A 16077-nucleotide genomic window follows, 5' to 3' on the forward strand; every position below is an offset into this window, starting at 1 on the left:
TTGTGGTTTATTTTTACTGGCTTTCAATGATTGTGTCATTGCTTATTGCATTGTATTTTAATAGTATGCCACCTTCAGAGGGTTTTTTCCCTTAACAACATAAGAATATTGTAACTAAAATATATATAAATACCTTGGCCAATAAGCAAACTGTCGGTAGTTTTGAGTGGCCAAGGGACAAGAAGGGGAAGGGCTAAGAAGATTATCCTCTAGTTATTTCTTCTGCTCCCTTTTCAACTTGTGAGTCTGCTTCTCAAATAAATAAAAAATTGGGAGCAAGAAAGGTACGATTGCGTGTAAACGTATAGCTTGGTCCCCAAAATAAATATCCAGACAAGAATAAGCAAGGTGTAACATACTTCAGTTTCTCCTCCCACACGTATTCTGAAGAGTCCTGTGCAAGCTAAAAGCTTGCATAATGCATTGCGAGTGACTAGTTAGTCCCAGGAAACAGGCATTTTTATTGACAGGACGTCTTTAATCTCGACTTTGGGACTGCTATATTGTTTAAAAAGCAGGTAAAATCCAGTAAAAAAATTATGGAGCCAACCGTGATCTCTTGTCTGTGTTAAATGCCATCTGCTCTGCAGTGTATGCCGAAGGGCTTAACCACCACCACCTGACAAGGAGGAGCGCAAGCTCCTGGATAAAAGTATCACACCAACCAGTCATTTCTTGGCAAGAGGCTGGCACGCGCCGCAAGGGCCAGGTTGCGCGAAGAGCAGAAGAAACTTGCCTTTTGCAAACACAAACCGCCGGCGGCGCCGCCCCAGCTAGCAAAAGGGAAGTTCCGCGGCCGGCGACCATCAGCAGCAGCCGCTGTCAATCCAAGGCGGGACTGGGCTTCCCCCCTGCCAAGTCTGTCACTCTGAGCCACTGTGTTCGCGCGGCGAGCCGGGAAGGAAACCCCTCGCTCAGCTCTCTCCTTTCTTCCGTCCCTCGCGGTCGCTAAAGCGCTGTAGCCGTGAGAGCGGAGTTCCTGGCCTAGTACCCGGAGATCTCCTTAACTTGCGGCTCCGATCCCTCCCGCCTAGCAGGGAAAAAGAAGCCGCTGCAGCTACTGCGGCAACATGGGCACGGCCACGGCCACAGACACCCACGAGATGAACGGGCTGACCGCGGGAAACGGCGACACGACGCCTCCCGACCAGGTAAGAAACACCCTTCTCGGAGGACCAGAGAAGGACAGTGCGCGCACGCGCAGGTGCGGAGCCCTTTTTCTGTCGCGGCGGGAGACCAAGAGCATTTCCCGCTAGCCTTGTGTCGCCTTCTGCCGGGGCCAGATGTGTTGCTGTGAGGGAAATGGGAAGGCAGGCGCAGAAGCCTTGGGGCTATAGGTTCAGGGCGCTTCTCGCTGGCCGTGGCTTTGCGTGGGAAGCTGTGTCCCCGAGGTCTTTATTTGTTTCCTGGGCAGCAAAACGGGCAAAAGTCTGCTCGTCGAGGCAACTCATGAGGCCCTCCAGCAAGGGGCTGCTTGGAAAAGCCGTGAGCTCACTTCGGGCAGCCTAGCGTTTTCCTGGCGGGGACTTCCCGCAAATCTCTGCCTCCCACCGGCAGCTTGCTTTGGAATCCGTCCCAGGCAAGGGCTGGGAAAGTAAACAGCAAGGGCGGCTTCTGTGCTGCCTGTTAGAGAAATCGGAGCGAGTGTGCCTCTATGCTAAGCCTGGGATTGGCAATGTTTATGTTTCCTATCCTATACTCACACCTGCTTTTGCCCAACATCATCACAGTGGAAAATGGTGTAAATGGAAATAACCTGAAAGATGAGGGTAAGAGAGCCTTGTTACACCTATTTACCAAATAATGCAAACGAGTGGTCAGATGATATGTAAAGTTCTTCAGGATGGACAAGGAAGCGGATCAGGCCTGGAAGAAATTCATAGCCTTAAACTATGGGATTACCAACTAAAGCCTACCCCCCAGGATGCCAACTGGCCCCCAGCTTCCACTTAGAGATGAAAAAAGGTGTGAAGCCTCAGTGGCAGCAGAACTTGATGGCACAGGACAGAGGTGGTGGTGGAGGCTCTGTATTGAAGCACTTGCCTACCCACCTAGATTTGTTTCTAAAAGTGACCCTGTAGAGAGAGAAAAACCTAGTTCCTGGTGAAGGTCTTTGATAGTTTATGAAATGGGTGTACATCTGTACTGACTTCAGATTGAGAGTGTATCCCAATTGTGGATGAAAATTGTTGCGGGGAGGTGCCACAGTTTGTACTCCACTGGTATTGTTTTTATTTTATTATATATTGCTTAGATATTGTTTGCAGTGCACTGCCTATTTTGTTCTTTTGTTTTGATTTCCATACAAAAGTTTATGTAAGAGGAGGCACTTGCTTCCTGTTGTCAGATTTCCTTAGATCCAATTTCAGCTGCTTTTCCCCTTTGATGTGGGATTTTGCTGGATGGGAAGCAGGCAGCCAATTGTTTATTGGACATGTTTGCCTGGTTGAAGAGGACAGGGAATCCTTTATACTAGGATCCATCAGAGCTCAGCCCTGGCATATTTATTTTCAGTGTCAGAACTCAAAACAGGACAGAACAAAGTCAGAACTGATTCAAAGCCTTAAGGCCAAAGCCATTGCCTCAGCAAACCAGCCAGCCTCTGTTCCCACCAATTTCCTCTACTCACCCAAGTCCTTTGGCATGCACAGAAGACTTGGGAGAGAGAGGGGAATATTTCTCATTTGTACTGGAGTACAAAGATTCAAGGAAAGGACTTTCAGTTCAGAAACTGTGCTGTTTCCCGACAGGCTTCTCTTTGTCTAGGAAAAATTAAGCATAAACCTGTTACTGAGGGAGGCTATTAAAACTTTGTTGTCAGAGTAGGAGTGTCTGTTTCTTTAAAATATTTTATTGTCATAATCGTCCTGAAAATAAATTATTGACTGCAAATAACTCTGCTAAATTTGGACTGGTTGCTAAGTTCCCTTTTTTGGGAAACATGAATGAGCATGTAGTTTACTTCACAACTCTAAGCAGCTTCAGATGGTATACTTTTTTATATATGCTTCAGTACAGTGCCTGGCCTCGCCTTGGAAGTGAGATGGCTTTATCTGCCCTGGGAAAGAGCAATGCCTGGAGGCTGAGGAGTAGTAGTAAAATCCTGTCAGCAGCTTTTGATCTAGAAGGCCATTGTAGTCAGGGAACTGCTTTCAAGTGGTTCCGCTCTTTTCTGATAGGACGGTTTCTGAAATAGCACTGGCAGCCTATTATTTTTAGTGCTTTGTAACTATCACCACAAAAACTGTCTTAATCCCTGCTGTTTTCAACATCTGTATTAAACTGTTTGGAGAGAGGGTCTGAAATTTTGGAGTGCAGTGTTAGCAGCATACTTCTGAAACCCATTGCTATTTTCCTCACATACAGGAACACCAGTCTTAAAGCATAAAACAGGACTTGGAGATCATGGCGAATTGGATGAGGGCAAATAAGCTGACACCGAATTCACTGAAGTTGTCATGGTTAGAGGGCCTCAGAATCCATGGGGGTTCTTTGGTGATCACTAGAGTAGTAGCCCTGGTAGTGATTAAGTATAAACCAAGAGCATCACATCAGAGTTCATGTTATCCTAGGCCCTTACAGAAATACCTCACAATACTTTTTCCAGATGTATTCAATATGCATACTTCGCCTGTTACTAAAGGAGAAGCATTTAATAACTGACATCCATGTTCTTGTAAACTGTAGAACTGACTACTCTAATGAATTTTCATGTGGCTGCCCTTCAAAATCTTCAGAAGCATCCCTTGAGGCAAAATGTAGCAGGCTGCATTTTAAGGGTAGGCCACCAGGAATATTCACCTGTTTTGAAACATTGGCACTGGCTTCCAGTTTGCCTACAGTAGAGGATGATCTTCAAAGCCTTTAAACATCTGGAACCTGCATACTTTATTATCCTATTCTAATTAAAAATCAATTGCATTTATATTCAGTTTTTCTGGCATTGTACCCATGGCAGCTTACAACTTACAATACTAAAAAAATGAAAAGTTTATGGTATTAAATACTACTAAGAGATTTAGAAAAGGATCAACAAAGATGGACTTTCCCCCGTTGCTTTCACAGAGTTCCAAGAGAAGGCCATAAAGCAGAAGCCCAATTCACAAGTATCACTCACGTGTTAGAACGATGCATGAGAGGGGACCAGGGCACTCTGACAAGTGTCCCCACATACAGCACCACCCCTGGTATATGCAGGTACAGGATGAACACACAGGGAGAGAGGCTTCATGTATACAGGTGTACATACAAATATTTCCTACAGGTGCAGACGGCAAGGCTAGTTAGAGCAGCTTTGCCCACACATTGATCTAATGTTTTAGCAATACTTCTGAATAGGGCTGGAGGAGAGAATTGTGACCCAGCAATATCTATCCAGCTCAAGAGAGGACTTCTTCAGAAAGTGCCTCACAACTGACTCCCACATGGTGGCTAAAACAGCCCCCTCCTTCAGAGAAGCATTAACTTCTTCCTTGATCCAACCAGCCACTCTCCTTAGCGAGTTTATATCAGCAATGAAGCTGTTGGGAATGGCCATTAGGAGTTTTGGAGCAAGGTGTCATCAGTATGCTAATGACACGCAACTCTTATTTTTTCATAACGTCTTAATCACGAGTGGTTGTGCAAGCTCTGGACTGGTGTCTAAATGCGGTGGTGTATTAGATGAGGGGCAATAAACTGTGTTTGAATCCTGGGAAGAAGGAAGCCCTTTGGGCAGGTGGTAGATGAGGCAAGTTATCCATTCTGGAAGAGGTTGCAGTCCCTTTGAAGGGGCAGGTAAATAGCTTGAGGATACCTCTGGATACTTCTTTGTCACTAGAGGCCCAAGTGACCTCTGTGGCTGGGAGTGCCTTCTACCAGCTTTGTCTGGTTCACTAGCTGCAGCCGTTCCTGCACAGCAATAGCCTGACCACTGTAGTCCATGCACTGGTAATGTCAAGTCTGAGATTATGTGTTGCTGGTGCAGAATGTGGTGGCTAGACTGCTAATGAGGGGTCATAGCTGACAACATGTGACACCATTGTTCAAACATCAGCTGTCCATCTACTACCAAACCAGGTTCAAGATCTTTGTATTAATTTACAAAGCCCTGAACAACTTAGGTCTACAGTGTTTTAGGGACTACCTCACCCGTTATATCCCAGCTTGATCAGTGAGATCATCTGCAGGAGCATCTCCTCTGAGTTGATGAAGCTCCTCTAATGTCAACACAAATTGAGCTTTTGTGTTGTCAGCCCAGTCCTGTGGAATGCTCTCCTAATAGAGATTTAGAAGGCGCTTTCTATATTAACTTTTAAAAGTCTGCTGAAAACTTTTTTTATGCCTCCAAGCTTATGCAGACAATTAAGAAAAATATTTTCTGCAACAGTTAGCTGATGATTTGTGATTTTAATTTTTATCTAGTTTTTATTGTGTAAATATAACTGTTGTAAACTGCATTGGTTTTTAAAAATTAAATTGCAGCATATAAATATTTTTATGTATAAATAAATGAAAGACAAGTGTCAAACAGAAAAGTGATAGTGTACACTTCTCCAAGCAACCTCTCTGCATCCTCAGGTTGATTTCATCCTCTGTCTCGTATGTTTTCAGTAGCTTCTGCAAGGTATGAAATAGTTTCTAGGGCTTCATCGGAGTTCATATATAGATATAATTCGGAACTAGCAGAAGAGCTTTATATCCAGACAAAGCATGAATAAGATGGCTTAAATATCTAAAAAAAAATAACCTATTCATTGAAGGTTCAGTTTTCCATCTCTTCCTTGTACACAGTGTGTTCTGAAGGGCAGTGGGTATTTTAGGCAAGAAATGCATGCATGCATACCAAATTTATCTTGCAGAATTAACCACTGAGGTTTACTAGCTAAGCTTCCATTTTTGTTACGTAAATTTTCATAAGGGAGCTGCGCACAGTGCATTTATGTGAAACCAATCAGTAGCAGTGCAGAAACAGAACAGAGCTCCAGTCGAATTTGACTTTTAGCTAATTACTTTGTCTGAGGTGAAGGCATTAGAAAATGCCTATGTGTCATAGCATTAATCCTATGACTCAAATCCCTATTTATCTTTTCATTTTATCCAAATGTAGTTCCATGTGCAGGCATGAGCACATCTGCAACATAACAGTATGCCTGCAAGCCACAGCAGGATTCTCCAGGATATGTTTTTTGAAGCATCTTCCAAGAGAATATTATTGAGTAAATTAAGGCCTGGATATATTTACAGGATATAAAACACCATTTTGTTGTTGTTGTTGTTGTTATATGCCTTCAAGTGGATTACGACTTATGGCGACCCTATGAATTGGCAACCTCCAATAGTATCTGTTATAAACCAGATCTTGTAAGTTCAGGTCTGTGGCTTCCTTTATGGAATCAATCCATCTCTTGTTTGGTCTTCCTCTTTTTCTACTCACTTCTGCTTTTCCTAGCTTTATTGTCTTTTCTAGCGAATCATGTCTTCTCATTATGTGTCCAAAGTATGATAACCTCAGTTTCATATTTTCAAGAAACTGCTTTCATATAGTAGCTATTTATCTCAGCAAATCTGATCCACACATGGGAATGTTTTCACATGTGGATCTACTATAATGCAGGGACACAACTGCTTTGGAGTGTTTGTGAAATGCCTGTATCTAGCTATTTTTCTACAACTCTTTCCCCATATCTTGTGACAATAGCTTCAGGAGTACTGTTTCTGGAGTTATCAGGTCTAAAGTCTCCAAATGTTTTAAAATATTTGTTGTTGCTGCTTGAAATTCATTTCCAGCATGCAGGTTTTTCCTCTTCTAACTGAATGATACCAGTCCTAGCAATATTGAATCAAATATTTGTTAAAAATAGGGTGGAGTGTTCTCTTAAATACTACTGAAATTGGCATTTGAAGTCCAGATGCAGCCTTGGCATAAGCAACTCTGCAGTTTACATTTTGCACATGAGGTTGCACAGGCTGAACTTAAGGGGCACTCTCAACATGTTACCCTTCATTATAAGAGAGAAGCTGAAAATAGCCTCCATGTGATGATGTCTTCATGTGACATGTGCTACCAGCTATCAAATAATTCTTTTACCTGGTGTGGAAGGTTTCTGTGTTGGCACCAGCCACAATGAGGTGTTGCTGGAATGAAAACTCTCCTTGTCATGTGGAAGAATCAAAAGAGAGCTGGTGCTTCATGTTAGTGTGCGGGTGTGAACAGTCTGTTATGTGAAGGCTCCTTCTAGCTTCTTTTTTGTGATGAAGGTGTTGTGTGGGCAAGCTCTTTGAAGTGGTTTGTATAATTTAAGGGCTTGACTGCCTGTTACCTTAAATGTATTGCTTGAATCAACATCAGGGTTCAAATCATTAAAACTAAGCAGAAGTCTCCAGTTCACATGGGAACCACAGCGTGCAAGGAAGGGAAGTTGAACCCTTCCCATCATCTACTGTGACCCTGAAAAAAAGGATACGCACACACAGCAAATAGCAGTAACAAAAAGGGGAGGAAGTGTGGTATAGTCCACATTTCTTATAAAGTAGATTCTGGTCAAATATTTTAAGAGGGTGCACTGATAAATGAGAATGTCCCCATTGTAGTACTTAAATAACACTTTAGCACAGGCTAATAACTTCTCTAATGCTAATTCCTAGCAAGAACCTTAAGCACCAAAGAAGTATGCAAAAATATCTAAACGGAATGTGGATATGAAAAGACTTGTATTCTGGGAAACAGTGTATTGTGATAATTAAATGATTGAGATTTCCAATTTAAATTACATTTAATTTAATTCTAATACATTTTCTTCTGGGATTTGGAATAAAGAAATTATTTATTTATTTCTCTTGGTCCCCACTAGGCTTTCTTCAGGCACACTTTTGCAACAGAGCCCCAGATTCTGAAGAAGCAAAGAGCCCCATAGCTAGAGTTTAGCTGGACACCTTAAAAGCAGTTCAACTCTTGATTCAGATTAAGCCAAGACTTCATTGTAGATGATAAATTATTACACAGTATATATTTAGTGGCATACAACTTATCTTGAGGAGTGATGTCACTAGCTCAAATGCAAATAGTGTAGCTCTGCCTTAGGTCCTAAATAACCAGAATAAGGAAAGCTAATAAGCAGCAGATTACCATGACAGTAATAAAAAGCCACACTCTTCCTTGCCACTGGAGAAATGATCACGTCTTCCAGTGTGCCTTGGTGCTTCATGGACTTCACCTAATTAAAGGCATTAAATAAACAAGTCCCTTTCTCCCTCTTGCTGCTTTACCTACATATAGGTAAACAAATTTCCTGGTGGAAGTGTTGAGCAAAGGCTGTGTGGAATATTAGAAATACCAGAAAGTAGTGGGATTTGGGGCAGTCAGGTGGGGTAATTCCTACCTACCTAACAAAGATCCCTCCCCTCCAGTCTAAGCCATGTTTCTTATATTATATAGATACAGTATAGATATATGCAATCTTGTGCATTAACTGCACATATTTCTGTGAATAGCTCAAATCAATGCATTTATTTCTGGTTTTGAAGCATCAGTTGCTAATTGTATGAGATTAAATTATTTTAATTCTATCCTCTTAGAAAATATATATTTGGTGGGAACAGAGCATAAGATACTAACCAGAATAATACCCAGCCACATGCCAAGGTTAAAATACTGTTTTAAAATGATTACACATGTAAAACTTCTAGAAGAACAATGAAGTTAACAAGAGGACAAGGAAGAACCAAACCACAGAGACCACAATTTCGAAACTAGTAAAATAATTCCGTAGACCTCTTGGTTCCAAAAGCATTATTTGTGAACAAGATGTATAAACCTGCAGAGAAGCCATTGGTATTAAAATGTACATTTGCTAATCATAATTATAATTGGAATGCCAACATGGACCCCACATTGTGGAGTGGAAAATGTTTTCTTTCAGATTAAAGTTGGCTGTTGCTTTGGAAGTCAAGAGAGGTGGCATCTTCCCTGTAACATGTTCCTCAAATTTCCCCTGCTGCTTCAACAGCTTTGGTGCAAGCAAGTCTTACCAGAAATGAAAACATTTTGCTGTTCTAGGAAATAGGTTTGAGGAAGGTGTCCACCTCTGCCACACGTCCTAAAAAGAGTATGCTTTGTACCACACTGTATTCCTTGTGGCATTGCATTTTATTTTATCTCATTTCATCATGTTAATGTTTGTGTGTGTTCTATATATATCACAATTGTTCCTCTTGGGACTGAGCTCAGTTTTTATTCACTAATAGGCAAAAAACCTTGCAGTTTAAGAATGTACCTATAGCCCATAGATATTTCTATCAAACTTTAAAAAGCAGGGAAATTGGGCAGCTATAGTGAATGTACCAGGGGAGCAGGAGACCTGACCTCCTCTTTGAGATATTGTACTGCCCTACAAATTGGTCAAAATGCAAACACCATTTGGGTTGGTCTTTCACAGTCCAATCCACTTCCTGTGTAGCTTGGAAGAATTTGGTAACATGTGCCTCTGAGCGTATGCTGAGTGGTGGCTGTTAGAATAAGCAAACTTGCATGTTCCCTTTAAGGGATATTTTGGGAAATATCCCGTGTACCTGTTTACCAGTGATGTAACTTCCTAAAGGGTGGGGTTACCTGGCTTTGTCTTCCTCCTCCTTTGTCTGGGATTCTTGCATATTCTCCATTCAGCCTGAGAAGAGTGAAGCATGCACATGCTCCTCTCCAAGATGACCATTATTATGGACTGAGACTCTTTTTATTTCATCTAAGCTAGAGCCTATGTTTCCTGCACGTATGAAAGGACTTGAGTAAACAGTCATTATCTTTTACTTAAGAAGATTGTGTCTGTAATTATTTGTGTCTAAGGGAAAGGGTGGACTGGTTGGTTCTCATCCCGCTGCTTGCATTTATATCTCTGCTAAGAAATAGGACCACAAAACTATTCCTATTTCACGTATATTTTTAAAATACCAAACAATGGCAACACCTGCAATCAGCCCAAATAACAGAAACAAGGGAGGGGTGAAAGAAGGGGAAGGGAAGGGGCAAAAGGGAGGTCATGGGAGAAAAGGCAGGTTTGATCATTTGCATACTTATTGAGCTCAACGGATGGAGGAGGGGAAGAGAGGGGTGAAGGAATGGAGAGGGAAGGTGCAAGAGGGAGAGGATAGGAGGGAGGAGGAGGAGGGGAGGGCAGGTTTGATCATTTGCATGCTTTTTGAGTTCAGTGGGATTTACTCCTATGCAATCATGCTTAGGATAGGTGAAACTGACCTGGGGGAGGGGTGGGAGGAAGGAGGAGGGCAAGGAGGGGGGAGGGGATTGGGTGGGTGGGCACTGGGCAAACTCCTTTCCTTTCCTAAAGGAAAAAATTGTGAACAGTATCGTTATTTTTCAGAGTTTCCCCCAATTTTTTATTCTACAGCAGGCACATATAGCAGCCTCCCACCAAATTTAAACCAAAGCTGTCCCTGTCCACATCCACACTAGACCTTTATTTCACTTTATACAGTCATGACTTCCCCCAAAGAATCCTGGGAAGTGTAGTTAGTGAAGGGTGCTGAGAGTTGCTAGCAGATGCCGTTTCCCTCACAAAGCTTAAATCAGAGCGGTTGACTGTTAAACCACTCTGGCAACTGGAGCTCTGTCGGGAATAGGAGTCTCCTCTCACCACCCTTCAGAAACTATGCTTCCCAGGATTCTTTGGGGGAAGCCATGCCTGTTTTAAGTGAAATAAAGGTCTGGCTGGGGTGTGGCCCCCTGATTAGGCAAGCCCAGCAGCTGGGAGTCTGGCTTTTAGAACACTGACAGTTGGTTCTTACTGAGCATGCCTGACATTATCATTGAGTTCAAGCCAAAATTTGTTAAATTAATTATAAATCAGCCAGGCATTTTTTTTTAACTTTGAAACTGCAGAAGATGAAGGTCAGAGTATGGGGCAAGGTCAGTAATAGGATTATAGGTACTCTGTGAACATGGCTGATTTTTAATTAATTTCAACAGATTATGAGAACTCTGACAGAAAAAAGTCCCACAGCGGTCTGGTTTTTCTCTCTTTTTACACTTTGAATTCTTGATTCTCTGACTGTTTTGTGTATCACCATGAACAGTTAAGAGGGTTGTTAAGCAAGCGTTTCTGAGTTCAGGACTATAAGTTTTGTAAGGTTTTGCTTTGAAATGAACTTATGGGAAGGATCAGAATGGCATGGGGGGTATTTTCAGTTTAACATTGCGGAATGTGTAAAATCCATGCTGACTACAGTATACAGCCACTCTTGTGGCTGTATAAAAAGATATTCAGTGTATGCTTGCTTGTCCAATAACACATAAGAAATACATATTTCTGATAGAAACCTAGACTTATATTATGAAGGACCACTTAAAATGTTCTAAATAAATAAAACAATTTTATTTGACCAGCATTAACAAGAAAAAAGGTTAAGGAAAGAGAGGAAACTTTTTGAGGGAGTTAAAGGTGGCTTGATAGAATCATTGTTGTCTGCCATGTTCACACTCGTCACACTGCTGTGAATGTTTTGTAATGCTTCAAAACTCTGCAAAATCTATTTCACGAGAGACAACAATGGAACAAGATAAATTGTGCATCCTCTTCCTATTCAACAAGATAACAACTGAATTTGTCCACTTCCTAAAGCTCTACTGTTGTATGAATAAAGCACTATATTTTCCACACATTCTTCACAGGCTTGAAATGTTTAATGAGATTCTGCTCTTCCATGGCCAGTGTTTGCCACATGACAGTGGGATGAATATAAGCCCCACATTTTGTATGTATCTTAGTAGTATATATGAATGTTTTTGGGTCTAGATATTTCAGTTACCTCGCCAAGACATATTGCTGCCTGACATGAAGGACAAGCTGGTGTCATCCCCATTCCATGTACAGAAGCGGACAAGCTTAGCAGTCAGATGTTATTTCAACACTGGCAACAGGATACTATCCTGCTAAGGGTAGCAGATTATTTTAGAGGGCGTAGGAAAGGCTTCTGGCCTACACAGCTCTGTCTACCAACGCATTGTCTTTTCCCCAACTGGCCAGCATCTGCCACCTCACTCTGCCTAATCCATTCCTGATTGTGGACAAGGGCACTTTCAATTTGGGCTACTCTTTATATATATCCAATGCAGGATTCAATAAAAGTAATAAGTAATGTCCCCCTCAGAAGCCTCTAGGACACTCCCTAATTAGTTTGCTGACTTATTTTCCAACTCATTTACTTAATCATTTACTTGACTTTCAAGCTGTATACAGAATATATATTCCAAAATAAGTGACATTTTTTTCCTGATTCAGTCATCTTTTTCCATTAGTGTGTGATGCTGACTGCTTTTATGTTTTGGAACTGGCAAATAACTTCTCTCTGTGCAGAAAGGAGGTTCTTGTAAACTGAAAAGCATGAGTCATACTGTGAAATTCCAAATATCATCTTATCAGACATTACACTATTGCAGCAATACTAAAGAGTAATGTTTTTCAGGGGGAATTCCCCCCAATTCAGAGTTTCAAATAAAAGTGACAATAAAAGAGAAGAGCATATTGGAAGTCAATAGAAAAGATACCAAACTGATTTATGCTGCTATCCAAAATCACCACACATTGTTATACCAATTCCATGTTAATACAAATCTATACCTGATATGTGGTGGCACGGATAACCAGCTTACTAGATGGTTACATGTATCACCATGTTGACTTTTCACTTGGTAAGCTGAAATTTATTCACCAACATCCTGTTCATGGTGAACGGATCAGATGACCCATTTCCCATGAGCATTTGCTGTGGCACAGAGAGGGAAACAGCATTTGCCTCAAGCAGGTTGGTGGTGTGCTGGTGAAGCCCACAATATCTTTTTATAGTCAGTGCTAGTCATACAGCGAGTAGGTCCATTGAAATAAATGGTCATAAGTGGTTAATCCATTAATTTCCATGGGTCTGCTCTAAGTATAACTTAGCTGGCTATCATACACTATCTTTAAGAAGCAACAAGAAGCATGTTAAGCTCTATAGTTCCTTTTCTTTCCACTCATACTGAGGAGCTGTCCTGTATAAAGCTCAATAGGGGCAGAGAAGCGATGGCCTGTGAGCAGAAGCGTCTGATCGACCTTTATTTATTTATTTGATTTATATCCCACCCTTCCTCCCAGCAGGAGCCCAGGGCGGCAACCTTTGTCATTTGGCCTCAGGCAGGAAGTCTCATTTAACTTAATTTTAATTCCACCCTGTGTAGGAATTCATTTTCCATATTAATCATTTGCACACATATGTGACCCAGTCTGCAGTTTCTTCCAAACAAATGTCAAGACATTAGGAAAGGAAAAGGATACTCCAGTGATCAATAGCAAATATAGGCCAGCAGACATGGCTAGTTCTAGAAAGCAGCAAAGTGGAGTAGATGCTAGGACCCAGAAGCTAACAAGGAACACAGTGAAAAAGGTCAGAAGGAGCTGGATAAAATTTCCAAAGGCACATGATGTTATTTGCTTCACTTTCCTTGGTAATGCTGTCATTTTATGAACAAGACCTTGGTGCTTAAGGGGATCCATCAGTGGCCTCTTGATCCCAAAATCTGGCATTGCAATTCTCAAGCAGCAAACTATCCAATACTTTTTGTTTTGATTTTCATGAGAGGGGATGTCCTGAGAGTGAGTTGGAGCCAAACTTGTGGAATTTGTTTTGTCTCTTGAACTAGATACTCAAAATGAAACATCAAGCTTTCTAGTGGGGCAAATGCTTGAATGAACAAAATCTCCTGCATGCGGTTAGAAAAATGACTTGGTTTACTTATACTGAAGAAGGGGTTGGTGCTGCTTCATACAGCTTTTTCTTCTCTGTAATTTATTTAAATCATGGTTCAGCTGCAAAGGTGTTAGAGACATTTAGGAAGCTTGCTGTCATGGAAGAGACTGGGAAGTTATTCATAAGGTTGAAGAAAACATTTACTAGCCTGGAATTTTTGTGGGTCTGCAAGTAACTGCATAAGCACCTGATGTGATGTCTAGTGGCTAAACTTGCATGGGAATGGAAATGCTAACTGTTTTGAGCTTGTGACACTGAAGAGTATGATTAGTGTGTGTGTTCTGCTTGTACTTTTAAAAAAGAAAATTTGTAGGAAAAAATATACTTTCCCTACAGAGATGAAAGTCAGGGTGGGGGCATCCTTTAGTAGCACAATCCACCCTCCCATGTGCTGGAATAGTATATGACAATGGCAGTGATGTGCCACCTGGAGTCTAAAGTGGTACAGTCCCAAGAGGACTGTAAGATGCTTGTGCAGTTTTTTCCCCTAGAATAAATTTGTTTATTTCTAACATTTCTTATCCACCCTTCATCATAAGCTCTCAGGACTGGTTACAACAATAAAATATACAATTATAAAAATAAATAAAACTATTATAATTGTAAAACAAGTAAAACCATATCAAATAGAACACTATAAATACAGCAAAAGAGGCAAGTCCCACAAAACCAAATACCTTATCTGCCAAATGGTGTCTGTGTTAGAATTGCTTGTTAATATGTTTTTTTAATATGTCTTTAACCCTTTTTTAGAAGATGTTTTTAAAGCTTTTTAAAAATGTTTTAACGTTTTAATGTATTTTAAGGTCTACTTTTATGATGTTTTAAAGTGGTTTTTAGCGTTTGTTTGCCGCCCTGGGCTCCTGCTGGGAGGAAGGGTGGGATATAAATCAAATAATAAATAAATAAATAAATAAATATGGTGAAAGTTGTACAGCAAAGATGCAAGACACACCTCTGTGGGGATGGAGGTCTGCAATTTAAGTGCTGCAACAAAGAAATCCCTCCTGTGGGCCACCAACACTTTTGAGGGTGGAAGAACTAATAAGAGAACTCCCTCTGCAGATCTTAACACCCGAGAAGGTCAGTAGGGATGGAGGTGGTCTTTAAGATATTTGGGGCGTAAGTCATTTAGGGCTTTAAAAACTAATGTGAGTACTTTGAATTGGGCCCAGAAACAGACTAGCTACCAGCTTACTTATGCTCAGTATCATAACTCTGCAGTGCAATGTTTGACACTTCAGAAACCTGTTGTAATAGAATCTGTATAAGTTATGGAAGATTTCAGGAGATATCTGAAAAGGCAAAGTTCACTACTTAACGTCTTACTGTAAACCATAGTAAGTGATAGTAAACCTTCATATAACTTCATAAAATAGAATCTGTTACTGTGGTGGAACATGCTTGGTGTATTTAAAAAAGAACTCCAGGTAATAAAGAGCTTTAAAAAACCTTTGAGAAACATACTGCTGTCCTCAGGTAGTTCTGAAGCTCACACTTCCCACAGTTTAACCACAATCTTTGCACATATGTACATCTTACTGCCTTTCATCCTAGAACAAGGGTTCCCAAATTGTGGTCCACGAGCCTCATTCAGGTGGTCTGTCTGTGAATTTGTGGTGGGGGACAGTACATCCATCATGTTAAACAGTCATATTGATTTTTAATTGTATTTGTATTGTTTCTTATATTTCTTCTTTGGAATTTAAATTGTAACACAATAAAACACAGTATAGAAGAAATAAAAGAAGCAATAAAATCAATTAAATATCATACAGTATCTAGCATAGTTCATTACAATTGCTACAATAGGCAGAAAAATCATTAAGTGGTCCACCAAGACCCTCGGCAATTTACAAGTGGCCCATGGGGAAGAAAGTTTGGGAACCACTGTCCTAGAACATAATTTCCTTAGGCTTGAAACAAGAATATTGGGCATCTAATACTCGAATGAACACACCTTAACATTTAAACAGTTAATGCTATTTCTTAAATTTACTGTAAGATTATCTTTTTAAAAAATAGCCAAGGAGACCTACCTGATACAACAATGTCCACTTGGGATTCTGTATTTAATTCACATTCTCCTTCCAGGGAACACAGAAGGGCTTGTATGTGGTTTCCCATTTGGCACTGCACAGAGCCAGGCCCTCTTGGTTTGCACAGCTGAAATGTATTCTGTGCCTTCAGACCACGGGTAACCAACATGGTGCCCTCCAGATGTTGTTATACTATAGCTCCCATTATTCCTGGCCATTGTCCAAGCTGTCTAGAGCTGCTAGAAGTTGATAGTCTAACAATATC

The 16077-nt window shown here is 41.0% G+C and overlaps 1 protein-coding gene across 3 annotated transcripts in view; it reads left to right on the plus strand.

Moving 5' to 3' along the window:
- Positions 1–687: 687 nt before the first annotated feature.
- Positions 688–16077, plus strand: part of NINJ1 (ninjurin 1) — a 30912-nt gene continuing 15522 nt past the window's right edge. For 2 of the 3 annotated variants that reach the window (XM_061618190.1, XM_061618191.1), the window contains exon 1: positions 688–1151. In XM_061618190.1, coding sequence (XP_061474174.1) covers positions 1071–1151 — 81 coding nt within the window. In that variant the 5' untranslated portion in view covers positions 688–1070. Of the gene's footprint in view, positions 1152–1229; positions 1770–16077 lie in introns of those variants that run through there. The other variant, XM_061618192.1, reaches the window with a different exon arrangement.

The sequence above is a fragment of the Rhineura floridana genome, chromosome 3 (assembly GCF_030035675.1).
Source record: "Rhineura floridana isolate rRhiFlo1 chromosome 3, rRhiFlo1.hap2, whole genome shotgun sequence".
NCBI lineage: Eukaryota > Metazoa > Chordata > Lepidosauria > Squamata > Rhineuridae > Rhineura > Rhineura floridana.